Source organism: Ranitomeya variabilis, chromosome 6, assembly GCF_051348905.1.
Source record: "Ranitomeya variabilis isolate aRanVar5 chromosome 6, aRanVar5.hap1, whole genome shotgun sequence".
NCBI classification, from domain to species: domain Eukaryota; kingdom Metazoa; phylum Chordata; class Amphibia; order Anura; family Dendrobatidae; genus Ranitomeya; species Ranitomeya variabilis.
In genome coordinates, this window is record NC_135237.1 from 427,559,721 (window position 1) to 427,586,082 (window position 26,362).

Below are 26,362 nucleotides of genomic sequence, written 5' to 3' on the forward strand. Positions count from 1 at the left end.
CTCTGGAGGCAAGAGAGGTCTTTCTTTCTCTCTAGGGGTAGTTAGTTCCTTATGCAGGCTCGAGACATCTAGGAATTCAGGCACGTTCACCGGCTACTTCTAGTGTGTTTGGTTAGGTTCAGATTTGCGGTCAGTCCAGCTTGCCACCTCCCTAGAGCTTGTCCTATGTTTGTTACTTAGCTGGAGTAATTTGTGATCCTCAACCACTAAGGATCATAACAGTCGGCAGCTTTTGTTTTGGCCAAAAGATTTTTTAAGCCACCAAAATGACAAGGTAGACACTTTTGGCCAGGCCCTACTCTACTGTAACCTATTAAATATTTGTTAAAATATGCAATACAATTTAGGTATATTTTTATTTATTTTTCAATTTTTAAAATGACCTATAATACCACATACAAGGAACAAATACCACAGCACCATGACCAGATGACATATTACCACCACAGTGATCGAATAATATCAAATACAAGAACAAATACCACAACATCATGACCAGACCACATATTACCACCACATAGTGACTGAATACTACAATACTGATCAGTAATAAAAAAAAACACAATACTATCACCATCAGTGCCATTATACACAAGAGATCTGTACTTAGTATGCAGTGTCTGTGTACAGGTAATACAGTGATCACCAGTGACATTATACACAGGAGCTCTGTATATAGTGTATAGGTAATACAGTGATCACTGGTGACATTATACACAGGAGCTCTATATATAGTATACAGTGTATAGTGTCAGTGTATAGGTAACACACTGACTCACCAGTGACGCCTCTAGGTGAAGTCATTCATCTTTCATCCAGCACAGATCGCCATCACTTCATCCAGCCAAGGCTCGTCTCTGCAGGAAATAACACTGTTATCTCGAGTTCCGCTTGCAGAACACATTACTTAATTTTCCCAACTTCTACATTACACCACATGAAGAAGGCAACATAGTATCACTCTACACAGTAATAGGACCGCCCCTCCATTTAAAACAGTATACTCAAAAAATAAAATAAATACATCACTGCAGTAATAATATCCCTTAATTAGCCCCTATGGTAATAAAATTCGCCATCCTAGCCCCCGTGTGTCTCATTCCTGGCGTCAGCCATATGTTCTCCCATCCTGCCCCATATGATCTCCCGATCCTGCCCCATCTGTCTCTATCGTATCCATCCTGCCCCATGATCCTGCCCCATCTGTCTCCAATCCTGCCCCCAGTGTCTCCAATCATGCTTGTATCACCATTCTGCTCCGTCTCCAATCATGCCCCCATGTCTGCAATCATGCCCCCTGTGTCTCCATTCTGCCCCATCTGTTTCCAATCCTGCCTCATCTGTCTCCAGTCATGCCGCCATGTCTTTCATCCTGCCCCCCTGTGTCTCCAATCATGCCCCGTATCTCCATTCTGCCCCGTGTCCAGCATTCAGCCCCAGTGTCCAGCAATCTGCCCGTGTCCAGCAATCTGCCCCTGTGTCCAGCATTCTGCCCCTGTGTCCAGCATTCTGCCTCAGTGTCCAGCATTCTGCATCAGTGTCCAGCATTCTGCATCAGTGTCCAGCTTTCTGCATCAGTGTCCAGCATTCTTTCTCAATGTCCAGCTTTCTGCCCCTGTGTCCAGCTTTCTGCCCCTGTGTCCAGCGTTCTGCCCCTGTGTCCAGCGTTCTGCCCCTGTGTCCAGCGTTCTGCCCCTGAGTCCAGCGTTCTGCCCCTGTGTCCAGCGTTCTGCCCCTGTGTCCAGCGTTCTCCCCTGTGTCCAGCGTTCTGCCCCTGTGTCCAGCGTTCTGCCCCAATGTCCAGCTTTCTGCATCAGTGTCCAGCATTCTGCCCCAATGTCCAGCTTTCTGCATCAGTATCCAGCATTCCCCCTCAATGTCCAGCTTTCTGCCCCTGTGTCCAGCTTTCTGCCCCAATGTCCAGCTTTCTGCCCGTGTCCAGCATTCTGCACCAGTGTCCAGCATTCTGCTCCTGTGTCCAGCATTCTGCCCCTGTGTCCAGCATTTTGCCCCTGTGTCTAGCGTTCTGCCCCAGTGTCCAGCGTTCTGCCCGTGTCCAGCATTCTGCCCCTGTGTCCAGCATTCTGCCCCTGTGTCCAGCGTTCTGCCCCTGTGTCCAGCGTTCTTCCCCTGTGTCCAGCGTTCTGCCCCTGTGTCCAGCGTTCTGCCCCTGTGTCCAGCGCTCTGCCCTTGTGTCTAGCGTTCTGCCCGCGTTCAGCGTTCTGCCCCAGTGTCCAGCATTCTGCCCCAGTGTCCACCTTTCTGCTTGTGTCCAGCATTCTGCCCCTGTGTCCAGCATTCTGCCCCAATGTCCAGCATTCTGCCCCAATGTCCAGCATTCTGCCTCAATGTCCAGCATTCTGCCCCAATGTCCAGCATTCTGCCCCAATGTCCAGCATTCTGCCTCAATGTCCAGCTTTCTGCCCCTGTGTCAGCCTTTCTGCCCCGTGTCCAGCGTTCTGCTCCTGTGTCCAGCTTTCTGCCCCTGTGTCCAGCATTCTGCCCCTGTCCAGCGTTCTGCCCCTGTGTCCAGCGTTCTGCCTCTGTGTCCAGCTTTCTGCCCCTGTGTCCAGCTTTTTGCCCGTGTCCAGCTTTCTGCCCCTGTGTCCAGCTTTCTGCCTCTGTGCCCAGCGTTCTGCTCCTGTGTCCAGCTTTCTGCCCCTGTGTCCAGCGTTCTGCCCGTGTCCAGCATTCTGCCTCTGTGTCCAGCGTTCTGCCCCAGTGTGTCCAGCTTTCTGCCCCAGTGTGTCCAGCTTTCTGCCCCAGTGTGTCCAGCTTTCTGCCCTGGGCCCCCCGGATCGCCGCTCTCAATAAAAGAAAAAAAAAAACAAGTTCTGTTTACGTGGCCGCGCTCCTGCTCTCTCCACGCAGCTGAAGCGCGCACTCGCTGCGGCTGACGTCAGCTGCCAGCCTCAGATTGGCTGGCAGCTGTTAACTCTTGACGTGCAGGTGCGGGCCCACACGTCAATAGTGTTAAACAGCTGCAGCGCCGCTAAGGGCCCGGTTTAGCCTGCGGCTGCCAGTAGGGGCCCGGTGAGCAGATGAGACGGGGCCCGATGCGGGCCCCCTCTGCCCACCGGGCCCCATACACCAGTCACAGCCGTAATGCCCTGATGGCGGCCCTGCTCCCAGATAAGTCTATATAGCAGCAAACCTCAGTACGGTAAAACTCACCGAGTAAAAAGCGAACCTCAGTAAATAGAGGTAAACCCACCCTCATGTAATAGTACCAGTGATATACCAATGTTGACACGCACTTAGTTATATAAATGTGCGGATACAGGTGAGAATTCCCTAGATACTAAACAGAACCTATATAGATATGTGCCTACCTAGATGCGGAGGTTGGCACCCTAAGAAATTCGAGAATGGCGCCCCCGCTCGTGCGAAGACTGTCCCTAATCTACTATAAACACCCTATAAGGAGACAGTAAGAAAAAGAAGGCCAGGCGGCTTGTAATAACTTGTATTGGCATATTATGTGCTATGACAAATATGAAAAGCCCACCCCCAATGTGATGTAAGTACAGGGACAGATAGGTACTATGCACATAAATACAGGGAAATCCAGGTATTCTACAACATCGTAATAACTTCAACCTAACACGAAAGATAAAGTCATTCACCATGGTACTGCTACAATAAATCATGTATATTAACAATATATGATAAATGCCACAGTTAGCCCACAGATAGCATATAAATACTACGTCACTACATCCCCCAACTACAGGCACCCGGCCAACAGACAAGGTTAACCCTTACAATAAAGAAATCCACATCATATAGTATTTTACTCATCTGTCAGATGTGCGTAGTTGTGGGTCCTAATAGAGTGACTCCCCATTCAGATCAAAAACACAGCTCTTGACGCGTTTCCCCAGAGTTGGGTTCATCAGGAGAGACGATAATGTGGCAGTATGAAGTTGTCCATAACCAGGCAGCTGTGTTTTTGATCTGAATGGGGAGTCACTCTATTAGGACCCACAACTACGCACATCTGACAGATGAGTAAAATACTATATGATGTGGATTTCTTTATTGTAAGGGCTAACCTTGTGTCTGTTGGTCGGGTGCCTGTAGTTGGGGGATGTAGTGACGTAGTATTTATATGCTATCTGTGGGCTAGCTGTGGCATTTATCATATATTGTTTATATACATGTTTTATTGTAGCAGTACCATGGTGAATGACTTTATCTTTGGTGTTAGGTTGAAGTAATTACAATGTTGTAGAATATCTGGATTTCCCTGTATTTATGTGCATAGTACCTATCTGTCCCTGTACTTACATCACATTGGGGGTGGGCTTTTCATATTTGTCATAGCACATAATATGCCAATACAAGTTATTACAAGCCGCCTGGCCTTCTATTTCTGACTGTCTCCTTATAGGGTGTTTATAGGAGATTATGGACAGTCTTCGCACGAGCGGGGGCGCCATTCTCGAATTTCTTAGGGTGCCAACATCTAGGTAGGCACATATCTATATAGGTTCTGTTTAGTATCTAGGGAATTCTCACCTATATCCGCACATCTATATAACTAAGTGCATGTCAACATTGGTATATCACTGGTACTGTTACATGAGGGTGGGTTCACCTCTATTTTCTGAGGTTCGCTTTTTACTCGGTTAGTTTTACCGTACTGAGGTTTGCTGCTATATAGACTTATCTGGGAGTATATCTCCCGCTTTGATTTTTGACCCACCTACTACTAAGGCTATTGTTCTATTTTGGTATTTTTGGGAATTTAATAAAGTATACATTTTTATGGGGGTTTGTGCAGGTTGGGAATAGATGGTGATGGCGCTGGAATATGAGAAGTGAAATGTGTCTTTGTTGTTTTCTCTGCAGCCGAGTCCTGGCTGGAAGAAGTTGTGTTGGTCCGGGCCACAGGGTGGCGCTCATAGCAATCCAGCATCAACAACCATAGAGGTCTCAAGGAGACCTCTGGTTGTTATGGCGATGCATCGCTGACCCCCGATCATGTGACGGGGTGGGTGATGCACGCATTTCCGGACCGATGGCCGGAAGCCGTAGTTAAATGCCGCTGTCAGCGTTTGACAGCGGCATTAAACTAATTAATAGCGGCGGGTGGATCCTGATTCCACCTGCCGCTATTGCACGCACATGTCAGCTGTTCAAAACAGCTGACGTGTCGTGACTTTGATGTGGGCTCAGCGCTGGAGTCCACATCAAAGGAGGAGTCCACATCAAACGAGGAGACACGACATGTGCTGTACTAGTACGGCGCATGTCATGAAGGGGTTAAGTTCAAGAAGGGGTTGTCCTAATAGTAGACATTCCCTTTAATGAAGACTTTAAAAAAATGTGATGTTAAAAGAATGCAGACTAATCTGAGAGTATTCAATATTTTATGATACTTTTATACAACTAATTCATCACAGCACAACATGTGTCGAATGCACATATGAATCTAACACTACAGAGACTATATGAAAAGACCTCTCCTGGGTCACTGGAAGCTGGATACGTCAATCCCAAAACAATCTGTCATAATTTCACTTATGAAGTTCAACATTTGGGAATACAGCTCTTTTCAACAGCTGTTGTTTTTTGCTATTAAATGATAAATTATTATTTTTCAATGTATGCTTAATTACTATGTATGTATGCTTTAATAACATTTTTATTCTTTTTTTGTAGGATTTTTGTAGACAAGTTAAGGGCAACTTCACCCACAATTACTTGTAAATAAAATGTCATGAAAACTGCCATGCAATTTCAGTGTTTTTAATAGCATTTAAGGTTTTATTTTATACAAGGGATTTTTTAAAGTCCTGTACAGAAGTCTATAGAAAAAACTGTCAAACATAGTGTATGCTGCATTCACACAGAAAAAAATATTGATGACCCAAAAAAATAAAAAATGCACCAAAAAAACAAAGTGTTGCAATATTTTGCTATAAACATTAAAGTCACTTCATGTTTATGATTTTTTTTACAACTAAAATAAAATGTTTAGAGTGCCTGTTCAAATGCATATTAAAAGCACTCAAAGGCAAAGTATGGATTTTAGCCAAAACAGGACACAATTATCTACTATATAATTGTCTAAGGGGTACTTCCGTCTTTCTGTCTGTCTTTCTGTCTGTCTGTCTGTCACGGATATTCATTGGTCGCGGCCTCTGTCTGTCATGGAATCCAAGTCGCTGATTGGTCATGGCAAAATGCCCACGACCATTGCCACAACCAATCAGCGACGCGCACAGTCCGGAAGAAAATGGCCGCTCCTTACTCCCCGCACTCACTACCCGGCGCCCGCATACTCCCCTCCAGTCACCGCTCACACAGGGTTAATGCCGGCGGTAACGGACCGCGTTATGCTGCGGGTAACGCACTCCGTAACCGCTGCTATTAACCCTGTGTGTCCCCAATTTTTTACTATTGATGCAGCCTATGTGGCATCAGTAGTAAAAAAATGTAATGTTAAAAATAATTAAAAAAACAAAAAACCTGCTATACTCACCCTCAGTAGTCTGCCGAGCCGCTCGCGCCAGCCGCCATCTTCTGTTCCTGGCGATGCATTGCGAAATTACCCAGAAGACTTAGCAGTCTCGTGCTTCCTGGATCCAGGCGCCAACGGAAGGTGAGTATATAACTATTTTTTATTTTAATTCTTTTTTTTAACAGGGATATCATGCCCACATTGCTATATACGTGGGCTGCGCAATATACAACATGGGCTGTGCAATATACAACGTGGGCTGCGCAATATACGTGGGCTGCGCAATATACAACTTGGGCTGCGCAATATACTACGTGGGCTGCGCAATATATAACGTGTGCTGCGCAATATACAACGTGGGCTGCGCAATATACTGCGTGGGCTGCGCAATATACTATGTGGACTGCGCAATATACAACGTGGGCTGCGCAATATACAACATGGGTTGCGCAATGTACAACGTGGGCTGCGCAATATACTACGTGGGCTGCGCAATATACAATGTGGGCTGCACAATATACTACGTGGACTACGCAATATACTACGTGGGCTGCGCAATATACAACGTGGGCTGCGCAATATACTACGTGGGCTGCGCAATATACTACGTGGGCTGCGCAATATACTATGTGGGCTGCGCAATGTACAACATGGGCTGCACAATAAACTATGTGGGCTGCGCAATATACAACGTGGGCTGTGCAATATACTACGTAGGCTGCGCAATGTAATACGTGGGCTGCGCAATGTACTACGTGGGTTGCGCAATGTATTGCGTGGGCTGCGCAATGTACTGCGTTGGCTGCGCAATGTACTGCCTTGGCTGCACAATGTACTGCGCGGGCTGCGCAATGTACTGCGTGGGCTGCACAATGTACTGCGTGGCTGTGCAATATACTACGTGGGCTGTGCTATACACTACGCATACATATTCTAGAATACCCGATGCGTTAGAATCGGGCCACCATCTAGTATATATATAAAAAGCATACTTTAAAATAATTGGGGCATGGAAGTTGCAGAACTCTATATTAGTATTACGGCCCCCTGAGGAAGCCCACGCGAAACGCGCATTGGGGCTGCGCAGTCTGACCAGTGCACGGACATATTTGGGTGAGATATTACTTTCTGTATTCGATGTATACTGTTGAAAGATCTGGGTATTTCAATATAGAGCCATAGCTATGGTGATGATGTGGTTTTGATTAACTCTAAACATACCCATTATATTGTGACAGTGTTGCAGTATACATACTACGGTTATTGAAACTCCCGGTCCTGTTTACATATGTGCAATTGTGTCGGACTTTTGTCTGTGTCCTTCACTACATAATTTGTTTGTCCATATAATCTTTTTATCATAACTGTGTATTTGGTGTTACTCTTTTTATATTGATAACTAATAAATATTTGATATATTTTATATGGTTAGTCTGGTAATCCTCTTTTTCTGTTTATAATAGTATTATGAGCATACAATAATGGAATAAATATTCTTCAGTGTCTTGAAAACGTTTTCATATCCTGTGAACTTTTCCACAATTTTTAATCTTAAACCCACAAACTTATTTGTTTTTTATTGGGATTTTATGTGCTGTACCAACACAAAGTAGCAAGTATCTGTGATATGTAAAGGAAATTATACACTTTTTAAAATTATTTTAAAAACATAAATCGGAAAATTGTGACATGTATTTGTATTCAGCACATGTAGTCTGATACCTCTATATAAAATCATGAGAAACCAATTGCCTCCAGAAGTCACATAAGTAGTAAATTGAGTCCTGTGCATAATGTATTCTTAGTACAACTACAATGTTCTGTGAAGGTTTGTTTGAGAATATTAGGGATAAAGCAGCATCATGAAAACTAAGGGAAACACCAGACAGGTCAGGCATAAAGTTGTGGAGAAGAGTAAAGCACAGTTAGTTTATAAAAAATAGCCCAAGCTCTGAACATCTCAAGGAGAAATGTGTGGCACAACTGCAAACCTACCAAGACATGGCAGACCACCTAAATTGATATCCCGAGCAAGGAGATCACTAACTAGAAAAGCAGACAAGTGTCCCATGGTCACTGTAGAGGAACTGCAGACATCCACAGTTCAGGTCAGAGAATCTGTCCACAGGAGAACTATTAGTCGTATGTTACACAAATCTTGACTTTATGGAAGAGTGGTAAGAAGAAAGTAAATTTTGAAAGCAAGCTATAAGAAGTCCCATCTGCAATTGGCAAAAAGCTATGCAGGGGACACATCTAGCATGTGGAAGAAAGTGCTATGGTCAAATGAGGCCAAAGTAGAGCTGTTTGGGCAAAATGCTATTATGGTGACTGTTAGGTGTCGAGTTCCCACTGCTGCACAGGGGGAATTTCAAACCATGTCCTCTGCGGTCTCCCATTTTTCCCCAGCCACAGAGAAGCCTGCTCAGCAGAGACATTGGTCCCAGCATCAATGATGACGTCTGGTTACTGCTGCAGTTCTAGGTCCAGCTATTGTAACCAGCATTAATCAGCTGCGAGCAGATGTTCCAGGGACTAAGTCCTGCTTTTTGTCTACTGAGCATGTCCGTGGGACAACCTCATTGGAGGTCGGAGGTCACATGCTCAGGTCCTGTAGCGGCTCTGATTGGACCACCAGGAAGGTCCCAGAAGGCTGTGACTATAAAAGGTTCATATGGCCATGAGCTAATATAGACCTGACAATGTATGTGTATGCTGTGAGATTGTCTCTGGTGAATGCTCCTAAATGATCCCCTTCCCTCTGGTTGTTGTTTGGGTATTAGGGCGAGTGGAGCAAACAAGTCAGCGCCTAATAGTGAGCTCACAGCTGCATTCACACTTCTGTCAGCGTAGGGTGGGAATTCCCGCTTGGACTCAGCATCTACTCAGGCTCAAAAGCCACAGAGGGTCAGAGCGAGTCCAACCACCAGCGTACTGGGGGTGAATTCTAGGGATCCACTATCCAATAGTTAAAGATAATCCAATATAGTTCAAACAAAAATAATGACGACCCTGTTCGTGAGAGCTTACAATCTGTAATGAGGTGGGGGAGACTGAGTACAGGTGTGTATTTACAATGATGGTCCAACCATCTGGAGGAAATGGAGGATAGATAAGGCTGCATGAGCTGGTCACCAGCCAGTATTTGTACTGGAGTTTGATGGAGAATTATGTTCAGAGAAATAGTGAATGGGCAATATATAAAAAGGACTTCATTAAAATATACACAGACACTAAGTATATTATTTATAATTCATGTTTAATTTAAAGTGCGTCTTATTCCAAGATGTAGTAGATAGAGTTTTAGTATGGAACAGGTACCACAAACATGAACTTAAAGAAGCACTCCTATGAAAATTATTATCCTCCTAATATATCGCAATCATATAATATAGCACTTATTAGGTGAGTAGTAGTTATTTTATTATTTTAAACAATTTGTGTTGTAGGCCTACTTTTGGAAATAACAAACAATCTCTTCAGTTAAAAAACGGCAGCAACCAATTCCAATTGTAGCAGAGGAACAAACACTCTTGTCAAAGAGAAATCACTATTATGAATTAAGCCTAATTTTAGCAGACATTTTTCATAATCTGGATCATGGAGCGTCCATGTCTCATCCTCTCCCAGGTCCCTATGTGAATTATCTGTGACCACTACAGCTAAGTGTGTTAGAAGATGAGATTTTGTGGTCACTGAGAAAGCAAGTGGTGTCATGACTGACAGATGTAGAAAATTCTGACATCATTCGTAGAATAATGGGGCATCGCACAGAAGAAATAATTCATGACTTGCTGTTGTATTACTGCATTTAGGCTTTAAGTCAGTGTGAAGAATAGTTGACATATTGCATTAGGTCAAAAAATACAATTATTATTCCTTTATCACAATGACATTTTACATTTCTGAAACATTTTTGCTAAAGCATCGCGAAAGATTTTATGGCACAAAGGATATATGATCGGATTCACTGATGAATTAATCCATAACATCCAGCTTGTAACTTGGTTCCAGTAAGATTCAATACAGTCATCATGACAAGCTGCACGGATAGTCTGGAGAAGAGTATATGGCGCCCAACATATCCCAAATACACAAACTAAAACTGTCAGAGACTGAGCAACCTTCTTATCTCTGGAGAGCTTCATAGCTTGGGCGCGGCTTTCTGAGGCAGAGACGTCAATACTTAGGGATGGCTGAGATACATTTCTACATTCTTGTCTTCTTTCTTTTCCTTCTCTGCCACTAGATATAATATTTAGCCCTGAACAGGTCCCACTCTGATCTGATGGATGAGTAATTGATGGTGTAACCGCTTGGTGTTTTTTCCTGCTCCTCTTTTTAATGTTCCAATATATACTCAGATTAAAGAATGTAATGCATATCAATGGAAGAAAGAAATCGAAGGTGGATGCTCCAAGAAGAAAGTGCCAGCTGTAATAATAACCAGCAACACACATGCCATCTGGGATTAGAGGGTCACCATTTACATAGTCCCATAAAATAATAGCAGGACTGTATAGAAGGAAAGAGAGTACCCAAACGGCAGCCATCTTAACGGCAGTCTGACTAAGGTTCCTCTGTTGGGAGCGATATACAACCTAAACAAAATGAGTGACAATGAGATTACAATCAATTTATACATTTAAAGATACAGTGTAGATATTAAATCAAGAGGTGAAACCAGGGATGTAACTATAGTGGGTGCAAGGGTTACAGTCACACCCGGACCCCTGGAGCTGTGGTCCATTTGGCCCACATGAGAAGATCAATACAGTATAATAGTCCTGTGAGAGTTGGGGGACCTATTGGAGATTTTGTACATGGGCCTGCAAGCCTCATGTTAAGTCAATGGATGCAACCAGTAACCAATACCCTTAAAATAGGAAAATAGTTATATTTAATGGTCCCAGATCTGGTTTGAAGATACGATTTTTCACACCTAAAAACAAAAACATCTTCTAGCTTTGAAACAAAAAGTTTTTTCTGCTTTAATTCAGGATGGACCACGGATTTAAGGGGGAACAACTCTTTAAAAGGGGTTGTCCCATGAGCAAAGTTTATTTTAATCAATAGATCTTGGAATAATAATAATTTTCCCAAATGGATGTGCTTAAAAAAATAATGTTCCTGTGTTAAGATAATCTTGTAAATGTGCCCCTGCTGTGTACTGTATAATGGCTGTGTCTGACAGTGCAGGAACATGGTCTGATCATACCTCAGCTACTTTCTCACATTCACGGTGACATCAGTGAGGTGAAACTAATTAATTGGATATGAACTCATCTCAGCTTTAGCAGGTCACGCAGAGTAAGCACACGCAGCTCAGTGTCTGTGATGTATGGCAGGCTGTACAGTCGTAGCATGCAACAGTGTAGCCTGTCATCTAGATGTAGCAGAGCTAGATGCATTGTGGGACAATTGGACTATTATCTTCTTGTCGGACAAGTGAGGTATGTGGTTGTTTACAATTTTAATTCTTTTACCGGGGGCATTGGCTTAAGTGGATTGGGCATAAGGCCAGTATAACTGTATTTGGTTAATTTAGAGTCAATAAAGGAGTCTGTGTCATTTGTCCAAATAGAGTACATTATTTTGGGTGTGATTTTTTTTTCACAATTTGACCATAGGGTTAGTAATGGGGGCGTCTTATGGACTCCTCTCCATTACTAACCCCTGAGCTTGATGTCACCTGACAATACAAAGCTGACTTCAACCCCAACCCTATCACCCCACTTGCCACTGAACCAGGTAAAGTGGGAAGAGCAGAAGCTAAGTGCCAATTTTGATGCATGTTATGGATGTGCCATTTCTGGGGCAGCTGAGAGCTGATATTTTTAGTCTGAGATGGGGCCAATATCCATGGCCCCTTCTTATGCTATTAACATCAGTCCGCAGCTGTCTGCCTAGCCTTTGTTGCTTATTCTAATTATAGGAGGACCCTGCGTCTTTTTTTGGGGTCCCCCTTTTCACAACTAGTAAAGGCTTAGTATACAGCTGTGGGCTAATATTAATAGCCTGGGAAGTTGCATGGGTATTACCCCCTCCCCAAGCTATAAATATCTGCCCTCAGTGGGAGCTTTCCCTCTGGTTTATAAAATTTGAGGGATGCCATACCATTTTTTTCAGAAAATGGATTCAGTAATAAAATACATGTACAGTAAGCTACACAAGCACTGTACTAATTATAAATGTCACTGACATGTTTATATCTATATATTCTATGTGTATGTATCTATTCTATCTATTCTATGCTGTTGCTGTGATTTTACTGTACGAGGCAGATGAATTGTCAGGTTTTCAATGACATGTGTAAAAATCGGATGCCACTCGCATGGTTTCAGTGTGGTGCGATTTCTTTTTATCACACCCAATGACTTCCATCAGCGAGTCTCGTCTGTGGTAAGAGGACAATCGCAGTATGCTGTAATTTTTTCTCAGTTATATTTCAGCTGAGAAAAAAAATTGCAGATGAGCAGGGAATTATAGATTAACATTGGTCAGAGTTCAATTCTATTTTTAATCGGATTGCACTTGTCCATTTTTCTCGCAGATGAGTATGAGCCCAAATAGTGAATTAAATGTCATATATAGCCCAAAATTTGTATCAATCAAAACAATGACTGGCCATGCAGCTCAGACAAGTGAATGTGATAATAAACACAGCACTTCTGGAGAAAAACTTGCAGAAGTAGGATCCAAAGCCGTCAGTTATGATGCAAAAAGACTTGGCACTCATATTGATGTATTCAACAAACATAGTATTATTTTATTGCAGAAAATTAAAGACAAAATAAAGAAATGTTTCGGTCAAAGGGAGACCTTCACCAGTCGTCTGGAAGTGGCAAAACCATATAGGCCAGCATCAGGAGAGTGTCTGCTGTATCCACCGCTCAGACTAAGGGCATCCTCTAGCAGGAGAAAGGATTTCTTGTTGAGATGATCTTGTCAGCGCTGCTCACAGATGTCCAATCCAGGTCGGAAATATTCTGGCCTGGATTGGGCATCTGTGGACTGCGCTGACAAGATTATCTCAACAAGAAATTGTTTCTCCTACACATTTTCAGAACCTGTGTGGATCCGGCGGGTGGAGCAGCAGCCCCATTGGTTTACATGCAAGCTATAGGATTGTGCCTAGTTGCACAACCAACAAAGGTGAGCCCCTGTCTTATCCTCTCATCATTGGTGGTCTTGGTTGATATACACATGATGCGCTTTCTTTCTTTAATATTTTCCTGTAGTGTTAGTGCAGCGCCCCAGAGTCCTGGTCGTTGCAGTACTGTGGCTCCGCCACTATGGGGAGCTATGGTGCGTCTGATGGCACTGAAGGAGTTCATCTGATCAGGTATCACAGACACCAATACATTTCACAGCCGGGCCTCCGGGGGGAGCTAAGGGTTCTATTCACTAGGCCACTCCCCACCATAGTGGGTAAACTGGGGGTCAGGCAGGAAGTTAGTCAGAAAGCTGACTGGGTTGGAACCAGGCAACACCTTGTGGCAGAGGGTGTTGTGGGGGAAGATACAGTAGGGTCTCTGTCAGGGGTGGGATCCTGACAGAGGCTTGGCAACTTGAACGAATGTATCGGGACCATGCCTGCTCAGGATAGCGGCGGTGCCCAAGGAAGGACGAGAAGCGAGATAGATTGTGCTGAGTGAGAAACGAGATCAAGCATTAGGAGAATACCAGTAGGGGTCGTGCTGTAAGACCGAAGCAACACCCTACTGAGGCGCACTACCGGTGGCCGGAACGCCGAGAGGGTATTTCAACATCCAGCTTCAAGCAATACTCTAAACAGCGGCAGGACAGTCAGTCTAAGGCGGGCTGTCTAACTTAAATCACCTATGCAGTCTTGGGGGGCAACTTGTGGAGAGGGGCGACTCTAGGGTCCCGGAAGAGCTCCGAGCCTACCCGTCAAACGGGTGCCGTCCCAACCAGAACATCAGGGAGGGACGGAGGATTAGCAGAACATCATCTAATCGAGTTGTGAGGGAACTTAAGAAACAGACACAACAGTTGTGGGGACTTTCTGTAAGCACAGCAGGGAAGGACCGCAACACATAGCGCTAGAAGGAAGGCACAGATTTCCACCTGCTAAGAGAACTCTGGAGGTGCCATTGGACCGGCCGGACTTGCGCAGCCTGGTTATCCAGATTCTGGACTGAGGACCCAGAGATCTTCAGTAAAGAGGTAAAGAGACTGCAACCTGGTGTCCTTGTTATTTACTGCACCGCACCACTACAGCTTCACCACCATCATCCGTCATACTTATTTACTGTACGCCCCTCGGCAGGGTCACGGACCGGGCCTAGCCACCGTGACAACCCCAGAGCAGAGACTCAGAGGCCCGGTACCGGGTACCCCTCGGCCCTGCGGCAGTGGGGGCGCTTCAACTTGGCGTCACGAACAGGATCTACTTAAGCCTGAAGAATCAGGTCATGTGTGCCTTGGAACTGTGATTTACTGTGCTTGGACTGTACTTTATTGCAAAGACTGTGGATTGTCACTTGCCGCCAAAAGTTCGCGCCAAAACCGCCGCCATTACAGCGCTGAGGAGAGCGCAGGAGAAGAAGAAGGGCGTGAAAGTGGGCGTGAACAAGCTGGAGAGCGCGAAAGACAATGGCCGCCCAGTCTAAATATTTCAGCCCCTTGAGGACGTGTCCGTCGGCAGCCGAGATCCGCCTACTGATCCTCAATGGGGGGCGGAGACAACGAAAGCGAAACTGCCCACGAAGGAGAGAGCGGGAAAAGGACCAGGAAGAAGAATTCAGCGACATGGAGGACGCCATGGCCAGCCGCCCAGAGCCGGAGCGTGGGGTCGGAGCCGAGGACTCCCCCAGCTACCCGGAGAGACACCGCAGCCAGACCTTCATAGTTGACGCTGACCTCCTGCAGACCGGAGCGGACGAGCTGATCCACCAACTCCCGCAGACGCAGCTGAGCACTGAGGCCGGGTGGAAGAAGACCATCATCGGGAGCCTCACCAGACATCTGTTGGCAGTCTCGTCTGGTCCGGAGCAAGAAAGAAGTTCCAGCGCTCCGAAGCCAGAAAGCAAGGCCCTGCCGGAAAGCGAGATGCTGCGAGCAGAGATGACAACGTCGCAGCACGAGGCCCTGCAGCCAGCATTCCTGACCCCAGCGGAGGCAGAGCAGACCGGCACCGGAGGGACCACGTCTGAAGCAGGTATGAAGGACAACCCTGCCCTGACGACCGATACCACTCCAGTGACTGCTAGTGCCACAGCTGCTGACTCCATTCCAGTGACTGATCTTGCAGCAGCCGCTATCTCTGCTGCAGCAAATGCCCATACTCAAGCTGCGCATAATTTAACCGTACATGAAAGACAGATTAACGGCGTTTGTCCAGCAGTGGGTGTAACCCTGGACCTCACTTTTCCCAGGCCAGGAAGGGTTAAGTGCCGGGTGCAGCCCTGGAAGCCGTCCAACTAAACCTCGGAAACCTGAAACTGTACATAGTTAACTGTTTATTTCCCTGCTTTTTGCTACTTTAAACCCGACCTGGGTTATTCTTAAAGGGATCCCTTTGTTTACCCGGGATCCCTTCTTCTGCTTTTTGTTTTGTTTCCTGTTTATTCATCACTGAAAGAACTGCTGGATCATGAACAATGCATGATACAAACTCCTTGTAAATAGTTTGCACCTTATTAAAGGTGCTCCCTTCTGGTTTTACTTCAAAAAGGACTCTTTGTGAAGATACCACACTGGAACCTTTGCTGAGTATGGACTGGTAGCTTGAGAAGATATGTTACCTCATAGAGACTTGGTCCTCTCTTAAAGGGGATGTTCATTTGTAGCACTTAAATGGTGATATTGCTTTAAGACAGGTGGCAATAATGTTTTGACGAAAGAAAGTGATGATAATGTTTACATGAGAAAGTTATATGTATCCAACTAGTTAATTAAAAAGAAAATGTTTGATAATGTTGATAGACAACGAGGATAGAAGGTGAACCCTGAGTCCTCCTAGGAGCCATATAGAGATGGCTCAGTGCTCTTAAACTGAAAGTAATGTTATGTTCTATACTGTGTATAGTAGTTGAAAAGACAGAAGGCTCGGGCTGAAAGGAGCGGTCCTGTAAGAAAGGAGAGGCAGTAGGTCTGGTGCCGTTAGGACAGGCGGTCCTGCAGATTTAAAGTAGGAGAATGAAAAAGTTAAATTGCCTTATAATGTGATTATAAGAAGGTCTTTAGTGGATTCAGAGTGTATGTCCTTAAAGGCAATGTTAGATTATTGTTCAACAATTTTGCACTTAGTAGAATACCCGGTTGGGTAAAAGAAAGTTATTTATAGCATGTTGCTATGATATTTAACCATGGTTGTAACGTTCAAGTGTCCTCACCTCCCATAAAGGGAAGCTCTGTTTAAGTATACTTATTGTTATTGCACTCAACAAAACTGTATGTCTTTTTGCTAACTTGTATTGTTGTTTTCTTCTCAGTCCCGGAGTACTGTGTTTAACCAGGGGGGAGTGCAGCGCCCCAGAGTCCTGGTCGTTGCAGTACTGTGGCTTCGCCACTATGGGGAGCTATGGTGCGTCTGATGGCACTGAAGGAGTTCATCTGATCAGGTATCACAGACACCAATACATTTCACAGCCGGGCCTCCGGGGGGAGCTAAGGGTTCTATTCACTAGGCCACTCCCCACCATAGTGGGTAAACTGGGGGTCAGGCAGGAAGTTAGTCAGAAAGCTGACTGGGTTGGAACCAGGCAACACCTTGTGGCAGAGGGTGTTGTGGGGGAAGATACAGTAGGGTCTCTGTCAGGGGTGGGATCCTGACAGAGGCTTGGCAACTTGAACGAACGTATCGGGACCGTGCCTGCTCAGGATAGCGGCGGTGCCCAAGGAAGGACGAGAAGCGAGATAGATTGTGCTGAGTGAGAAACGAGATCAAGCATTAGGAGAATACCAGTAGGGGTCGTGCTGTAAGACCGAAGCAACACCCTACTGAGGCGCACTACCGGTGGCCGGAACGCCGAGAGGGTATTTCAACATCCAGCTTCAAGCAATACTCTAAACAGCGGCAGGACAGTCAGTCTAAGGCGGGCTGTCTAACTTAAATCACCTATGCAGTCTTGGGGGGCAACTTGTGGAGAGGGGCGACTCTAGGGTCCCGGAAGAGCTCCGAGCCTACCCGTCAAACGGGTGCCGTCCCAACCAGAACATCAGGGAGGGACGGAGGATTAGCAGAACATCATCTAATCGAGTTGTGAGGGAACTTAAGAAACAGACACAACAGTTGTGGGGACTTTCTGTAAGCACAGCAGGGAAGGACCGCAACACATAGCGCTTGAAGGAAGGCACAGATTTCCACCTGCTAAGAGAACTCTGGAGGTGCAATTGGACCGGCCGGACTTGCGCAGCCTGGTTATCCAGATTCTGGACTGAGGACCCAGAGATCTTCAGTAAAGAGGTAAAGAGACTGCAACCTGGTGTCCTTGTTATTTACTGCACCGCACCACTACAGCTTCACCACCATCATCCGTCATACTTATTTACTGTACGCCCCTCGGCAGGGTCACGGATCACGGGCCTAGCCACCGTGACAACCCCAGAGCAGAGACTCAGAGGCCCGGTACCGGGTACCCCTCGGCCCTGTGGCAGTGGGGGCGCTTCAACTGTCACAGGGAAATGTAATACTGCTCTATTCTAGTTAACTGAGCTGTGTTGTAGTATCCATCACAGTACATATCTGACAGTGCTCTAAAGTTAGGGGTATTGCTCGGATATTCCCATATGTGCGATATGCATTACTTACTTTAGGTTGGCACACATTTAACACATTGTACTATACTGTACAACATTCTTATGTTGCAGTTTAGTCTCGTTCAAATTACTGGACTGATAAAATATAACATTTATTCACCTATAGTGTGGCCTAGCGGCTTGTATTATCAGATCAGTAAAGAATATTCCCAAATCAACCCCCTTAAAAGATATGGGCAACTTAGGGTGTATTTGGTTTCACTAAAAATTTATTTTGCAAAAACAGAAGAAACACACTCCCCTTTTTGTATGCTTCCCTTCTCCCCAGGTTTCTTCTCAATGTAATGGTCAAATGCTTGAAAATTTTCAATAAATTTAAAAAAATAAGATTGCAATTCAGTTTTACTTAAAAACTTTTTTTTTCTTTATCAATAACCTTTTACAGTTGTGGCCAAAAGTATTGACACCCCTGCAATTCTGTCAGATAATACTCAGTTTGTTCCTGAAAATGATTGCAAACACAAATTCTTTGGAATTATTATCTTCATTTAATTTGTCTTAAATGAAAAAACACAAAAATAATTGTCCTAAAGCCAAATTGGATATAATTCCACACCAAACATAAAAAAGGGGGTGGACAAAAGTATTGGCACTGTTCGAAAAATCATGTGATGCTTCTCTAATTTGTGTAATTAACAGCACCTGTAACTTACCTGTGGCACCTAACAGGTGTTAGCAATAACTAAATCACACTTGCAGCCAGTTGACATGGATTAAAGTTGACTCAACCTCTGTCCTGTGTCCTTGTGTGTACCACATTGAGCATGGAGAAAAGAAAGAAGACCAAAGAACTGTCTGAGGACTTGAGAAACCAAATTGTGAGGAAGCATGAGCAATCTCAAGGCTACAAGTCCATCTCCAAAGACCTGAATGTTCCTGAGTCTACCGTGCGCAGTGGCATCAAGAAGTTTAAAGCCCATAGCACTGTGGCTAACCTCCCTAGATGTGGTCGGAAAAGAAAAATTGACAAGAGATTTCAAAGCAAGATTGTGCGGATGTTGGATAAAGAACCTCGACTAACATCCAAACAAGTTCAAGCTGTCCTGCAGTCTGAAGGTACAACAGTGTCAACCCGTACTATCCATCAGCGTCTGAATGAAAAGGGACTGTATGGTAGGAGACCCAAGAAGACCCCACTTCTTACCCCGAGACATAAAAAAGCCAGGTTGGAGTTTGCCAAAACTTACCTGAAAAAGCCTAAAACATTTTGAAAGAATGTTCTCTGGTCAGATGAGACAAAAGTAGAGCTTTTTGGGCAAAGGCATCAACATAGAGTTTACAGGAGAAAAAAAGAGGCATTCAAAGAAAAGAACACGGTCCCTACAGTCAAAAATGGAGGAGGTCCCCTGATGTTTTGGGATTGCCTTGCTGCCTCTGGCACTGGACTGCTTGTCCGTGTGCATGGCATTATGAAGTCTGAAGACTACCAACAAATTTTGCAGCATAATGTAGGGCCCAGTGTGAGAAAGCTGGGTCTCACTCAGAGGTCATGGGTCTTCCAGCAGGACAATGACCCAAAACACACTTCAAAAAGCACTAGAACATGGTTTGAGAGAAAGCACTGGAGACTTCTAAGGTGGCCAGCAATGAGTCCAGACCTGAATCCCATAGAACACCTGTGGAGAGATCTAATAATGGCAGTTTGGAGATGGCACCCTTCAAATATCAGGGACCTGGAGCAGTTTACCAAAGAAGAATGGTCTAAAATTCCAGCAGAGCATTGTAAGAAACTCATTGATGGTTACCGGAAGCGGTTGGTCGCAGTTATTTTGGCTAAAGGTTGTGCAACCAAGTATTAGGCTGAGGGTGCCAATACTTTTGTCTGGCCCATTTTTGGAGTTTTGTGTGAAACGATAAACGTTTTGCTTTTTGCTTCATTCTCTTTTGTGTTTTTCATTTAAGACAAATTAAATGAAGATAATAATACCAAAGAATTTGTGTTTGCAATCATTTTCAGGAAGAAACTGAGTATTAGCTGACAGAATTGCAGGAGTGTCAATACTTTTGGCTACAACTGTATGTCCTGTATGTGCTGCAGAACATAGTTGGCCTCAAAATTAGCTAAAACAAAAATTTCAGTATTTTGATACATGTTATTCAAATAGGTAAAGTGTGCAGAAACCATTTGATATGCAGTAAGTGAGACAATCTTTCGGACATCAAGTTCTAACATATTCTAAAAAAAAAAAAAAAATGAAGGGTTATGAAACAATAAAATCATGTTGGGAATGTAGTATAATGGGATTCGAATTTAATGGGGAACACATACTGCCATAGTGATGGAGAGGAATCGGTCATAACTGATGAGAACGATATTAAAAACTGATGCCGTGCACATAAGGTTGTCAGCTACCAACCAGACTTTGCAGAGAACGTTCCCAAGCGTCCACTTATCAGTCAGGATGTATGAAGCACTCACTGGAATACAGAAAGCACCTTGCGAGTAAAAAAAACAACCAAAAAACAGGATAAATATTAAGTATTATTACATCTGTTCCAAATAACAAATATGTTACAATGACTGTTATATGCTATATGAAATAATAAAAAATTACCATACTAAATTTTGTTTTTTAATAATTTCTTTGTACACATTTACCATTTTTCAAGACCAGAATTATTATTAATGATTTCTAACAGTGAAAGAAACTATTGTAAAAAAAATAGTATTGTTAATTTCTGTATGTGTTCCTTAAAGTTTGTAGGCACGTGTAGTAATGTCCTAATTACAATAAGAGGTGGAACATCCATCTGCACATGCGCAGCCCCGGGGGATGTCGGTGACTGGACAAGATTTCAGTATCTGTAACCTGCCCCCCACCAGGGATCATCATTCCCAGGGGAAGCCTATGCTCAGATGGATAATTCCGGCTCTTACCATGTCATCAGGATGTTACTGCACAAAGCCTGCGCGAGATGTTGGCCATGGGAGCAAGACATAATGAAGATTGAACTGTCAATCAGGAATGTGTAAGTGCAAACCAAGCACCTGTATTTGTCAGCTCATTTGCATAACAATTCACCAATATATTATAAGTAGCGATGAGCGAATATATTCTATTTGTTACTCGCACGAATAGTACGGTATTCGGGATATTCATTGCTCGGCGAGTAATTTGCTATTCGCCTCGGTATATTCGAGTGACCCGCTCAGCATGTTTGATGCTTTATTTTCAGGCTTGCAGCCAATGAACAAGCTGGGCTTGCTTGCCAATCACAGTAATGCCGGCACCATCTTTGGTGTGACTTTACTGTGATTGGCTGCCCGAACACCGGGTGTTTGTCACTCGGTCATGTGCATGTCAGCGTGGCAAAGGTGGAAAGGTGAGGAATATTGTTGTTTGTTATTTTAACTCGTTTGCAAGACCGCTCACGTGACCGCGACTTCATCGAAGGTCCTTCACGCTCTGCATTCTTAGGAATGGAGGCAGACGCTTGCAGCGGTGACAGCCAGGGTTCGTCGGAGGGGTGAGTATATCCATATTTTTTATTTTTATTCTTTATTTTTTACATCAATATGGATCCCAGGGCCTGAAGGAGAGTCTCCTCTCCTCCAGACCCTGGGAACCACACGCCGTATAAGATGACTGGGCGTATAAGATGACCCCTGTCTTATACGGCGGGCATATGCCAAATTCCATATTTTATATGGAAAAGTTGGGGGTCGTCTTATACGCCCAGTCATCTTATACACCAGAAAATACGGTACTACATGGCTCCTATATACTACGTGGCCTGTGCTATATACTATGCGGCTGCTACATACATACATACATACATATTCTAGAATACCTGATGCGTTAGAATCGGGCCACCATCTAGTCTTTTAATAATTAAAGACATGTGCAGTAAGCTGCACACCCACAATGCACTAATTGTATATGTCACTGACTATCTGTATATGCCACTGTCTATATAGCTATCTATTCTCTATTCTATGTGTATATACTGTATGTAATCCATCTATTCTATCCTGTCGGTTCCTTCTGTGATTTGATTGTATGCAGCAGATGAATTGCCAGCTTTTCATCGACCAAGGCGTGAGTTAGAAAGGCATGCAGGCTTCTTCTCCATGCTGTACCCATTTAGTTTTAGCATTTTCCCATCCATTTGCTCAGCTTTTTTTTCTTTGGCCCCCAGACCTGTTTGTTGGGTCCAGCAGAAAAATATTCGGCTTTCCCATTGACTTGCATCGGATCCGTTATTCAGTAGAAATACACAGATATTAGAAATTACTTGTGTGGATTTTCCCGAATCTGAATATTTCATTATTCGCTCATCACTAATTATAAAACATGAGACAAGGATTTGTAATATAAAGGCATGGAAACAGTCATCATGGGTAGGAATGAGCGGACCTGTAGAAGTTTGGTGTCATTGGGTCCGATTGGACTTTAGTCCAAAGTTCGGTTCGGGTACCAGAACTGTACCCGAACTTGAACCCCATTGAAATCAATGGAGATCCAAACTTTAGAGCTGGAAAATCTCTATCTCTCTATTCCCCGAAATGTAAAACAGACTTCCAGGAGAAGTCCGTGTTGAGAGTTCAGTACCGGACCCGAAACCCAAAACTTTACAGTTCAGGTTCTCTGATCTCTAATCAAGAGGCCTAAAACCTGCTAACAACTATTAAGAGGTTAACAGTGGTGATCGGAGTTTAGGACTGATCACTACTGTTACAAGCAGATGCCAGAGGTGTAACACAGTTGTTATCTGCTTGTATAATAGGGACTCCGCTCCTCAGTCTGCTCCATATACGGTAACCGCTCATAACATGCACTGTACATGAAAGATTTCCCTCACAAATAGAACTTAATTTTTGCTTATATAATTGTGGGATCTCATGTAATTAAATACATTCAGGGGATTATTCAGCCTTGCTTTTGTGCCTTTTTTCTGGAGGAAAAATTATTCTAATAATGACTTATTTTATTTGTGCTGTATTCATTATTTCATTTTCAAGTAAATTTTATCTGGTTTTATCTGATTTTTTTGTTTTTGTATTATGTGCCTGTTTTTGGTTATCTAGATCTTTTAACCTATTTGATCATAAGACACTTTTCAAAATGTCACAATATTTTTGCACAACTGAACCCCAGCACCCTAGGGAACTACAAAATCTGGTTAGTTTTATTTTAGACAGTTGAACATTAAAGAGCTAAATTTATGCTTATTAAGAGGATAATGCAATTATTTACTATAAAAAGTTGTAACAAAATAAAAAACAAAAGAGCGAAACAAAAAGCATCTTTGAATTTCTGGCAATTCAATAAATATTGAGCTCCTATTCTGATGAATTTGGCACAAAATCTGCCAATGTAAAAGACAAGACAAAAAAAGACTTTAAAAAAAACACATGAATTAAGGCGATAATGCTCAAACTATCAAAACGTAATATTTAACATCCTGTTTGATAACATTTCTGGACAACTATTGTACTTTAATGATCCTTCCAAATGCACATACAGGTCCTTCTCAAAAAATTAGCATATAGTGTTAAATTTCATTATTTACCATAATGTAATGATTACAATTAAACTTTCATATATTATAGATTCATTATCCACCAACTGAAATTTGTCAGGTCTTTTATTGTTTTAATACTGATGATTTTGGCATACAACTCCTGATAACCCAAAAAACCTGTCTCAATAAATTAGCATATTTCACCCGTCCAATCAAATAAAAGTGTTTTTTAATAACAAACCAAAAAACAATCAAATAATAATGTTCAGTTATGCACTCAATACTTGGTCGGGAATCCTTTGGCAGAAATGACTGCTTCAATGCGGCGTGGCATGGAGGCAATCAGCCTGTGACACTGCTGAGATGTTATGGAGGCCCAGGATGCTTCAATAGCGGCCTTAAGCTCATCCAGAGTGTTGGGTCTGGCGTCTCTCAACTTTCTCTTCACAATATCCCACAGATTCTCTATGGGGTTCAGGTCAGGAGAGTTGGCAGGCCAATTGAGCACAGTAATACCATGGTCAGTAAACCATTTACCAGTGGTTTTGACACTGTGAGCAGGTGGCAGGTCGTGCTGAAAAATGAAATCTTCATCTCCATAAAGCATTTCAGCCGATGGAAGCATGAAGTGCTCCAAAATCTCCTGATAGCTAGCTGCATTGACCCTGCCCTTGATGAAACACAGTGGACCAACACCAGCAGCTGACATGGCACCCCACACCATCACTGACTGTGGGTACTTGACACTGGACTTCAGGCATTTTGGCATTTCCTTCTCCCCAGTCTTCCTCCAGACTCTGGCACCTTGATTTCCGAATGACATGCAAAATTTGCTTTCATCAGAAAAAAGTACTTGGGACCACTTAGCAACAGTCCAGTGCCGCTGTTTATGGTTCAAAAGTGGCTTTACCTGGGGAATGCGGCACCTGTAGCCCATTTCCTGCACACGCCTGTGCACGGTGGCTCTGGATGTTTCCACACCAGACTCAGTCCACTGCTTCCTCAGGTTCCCCAAGGTCTGGAATCGGTCCTTCTCCACAATCTTCCTCAGGGTCCGGTCACCTCTTCTCGTTGTACAGCGTTTTCTGCCACATTGTTTCCTTCCAACAGACTTACCATTGAGGTGCCTTGATACAGCACTCTGGGAACAGCCTATTTGTTGAGAAATTTCTTTTTGGGTCTTACCCTCTTGCTTGAGGGTGTCAATGATGGCCTTCTTGACATCTGTCAGGTCGCTAGTCTTACCCATGATGGGGGTTTTGAGTAATGAACCAGGCAGGGAGTTTTTAAAAGCCTCAGGTATCTTTTGCATGTGTTTAGAGTTAATTAGTTGATTCAGAAGATTAGGGTAATAGGTCGTTTAGAGGACCTTTTCTTGATATGCTAATTTATTGAGACAGGTTTTTTGGGTTATCAGGAGTTGTATGCCAAAATCATCAGTATTAAAACAATAAAAGACCTGACAAATTTCAGTTGGTGGATAATGAATCTATAATATATGAAAGTTTAATTGTAATCATTACATTATGGTAAATAATGAAATTTAACACTATATGCTAATTTTTTGAGAAGGACCTGTATTGTGTATATAGACAGGCTTTTGTGAGTATAAAGTACTCAATATTCCCAAAGATCGGTGTTCAGAAACTATACGATAGAGCAAGGATTGGACATAACAGCACAAACAGAGAAAAAACGTTTCAATAATACTGCAGCATAACATAATATTAAGTTATGATAATAGATTATCATAACAATGCTATGCTAATGAATACAACTTTCTTTGTAGACAAGGTCATTATTAATAATTTTCTATTGTTAACAAATGGCAGTTAAAGAAAAAAAAATTAACAAAAAAGATATTCTCTAATCTAAGTAGGATTTTACTGCTAATACATTTTGCTTAAAGACTTACCAATGAAAAAGTCACAGATAGCGAGATTGAGAAGGAAAAAGTTACTCTGGTTTCTAAGCCTTTTGTCGATAATAAAGGCTAAAATGACTAAAGTGTTACCAAGAACTGTCAAGGAAGTAATCAGAGGGATGAAAATGTATAAGAAGACCAGTGTGCCTTCAGAGAAATCAGATTCTTTATCATTTTCCAAAGAACCATTAGCAGTAATATTATTAGCAACGATGGACAAGTAGACAACTTCCATTCTAAAATGAATGATCATACTGAATGTTTAATTGACATTAGCTGCCAGTGTTTGCTTTGAAACTGGATCCAGATAAGAAAGCTCCCAACAATACCAGAATGAGACTGCATTATAAGCGTGGGATCGTACTTGTGAAAATAAGAGGTCGTTCGTTTATATAGGGCTGTTATTATGGGTGGGGAATAGAGGTGTGGCACAAAAACATATATATATATATATATATATATATATATATATATATATATATATATATTGCCATTATATTCTGAATAATTATGATTTTTTTAATTTTAATAATGGAAAACTAAAAATACATTAATACCTGTATCTTCTAATACTGAAAATGTTGGTATATCTGTGCTATATGAATAAACAGGCAGTAAATATAATAACTATAATATAAAATAAACAGAGCATTTTTATTCATAGTAAAGAATATCCATATATTTCCCTGGTGGTTTCTATCGTCATTAATATAATT

At 43.1% G+C, this 26,362-nt stretch overlaps 1 protein-coding gene across 1 annotated transcript; it reads right to left on the reverse strand.

Moving 5' to 3' along the window:
* Nucleotides 1-10,353: 10,353 nt before the first annotated feature.
* Nucleotides 10,354-25,881, reverse strand: LOC143783300 (histamine H3 receptor-like). The gene is made up of 4 exons (XM_077271706.1): nucleotides 25,638-25,881; nucleotides 20,526-20,692; nucleotides 10,749-11,070; nucleotides 10,354-10,634 (listed from the first exon to the last, which is right to left on the reverse strand). Exons 1-4 carry the CDS (start codon nucleotides 25,879-25,881, stop codon nucleotides 10,354-10,356), a joined length of 1,014 nt encoding a protein of 337 aa, XP_077127821.1.
* Nucleotides 25,882-26,362: the final 481 nt, after the last annotated feature.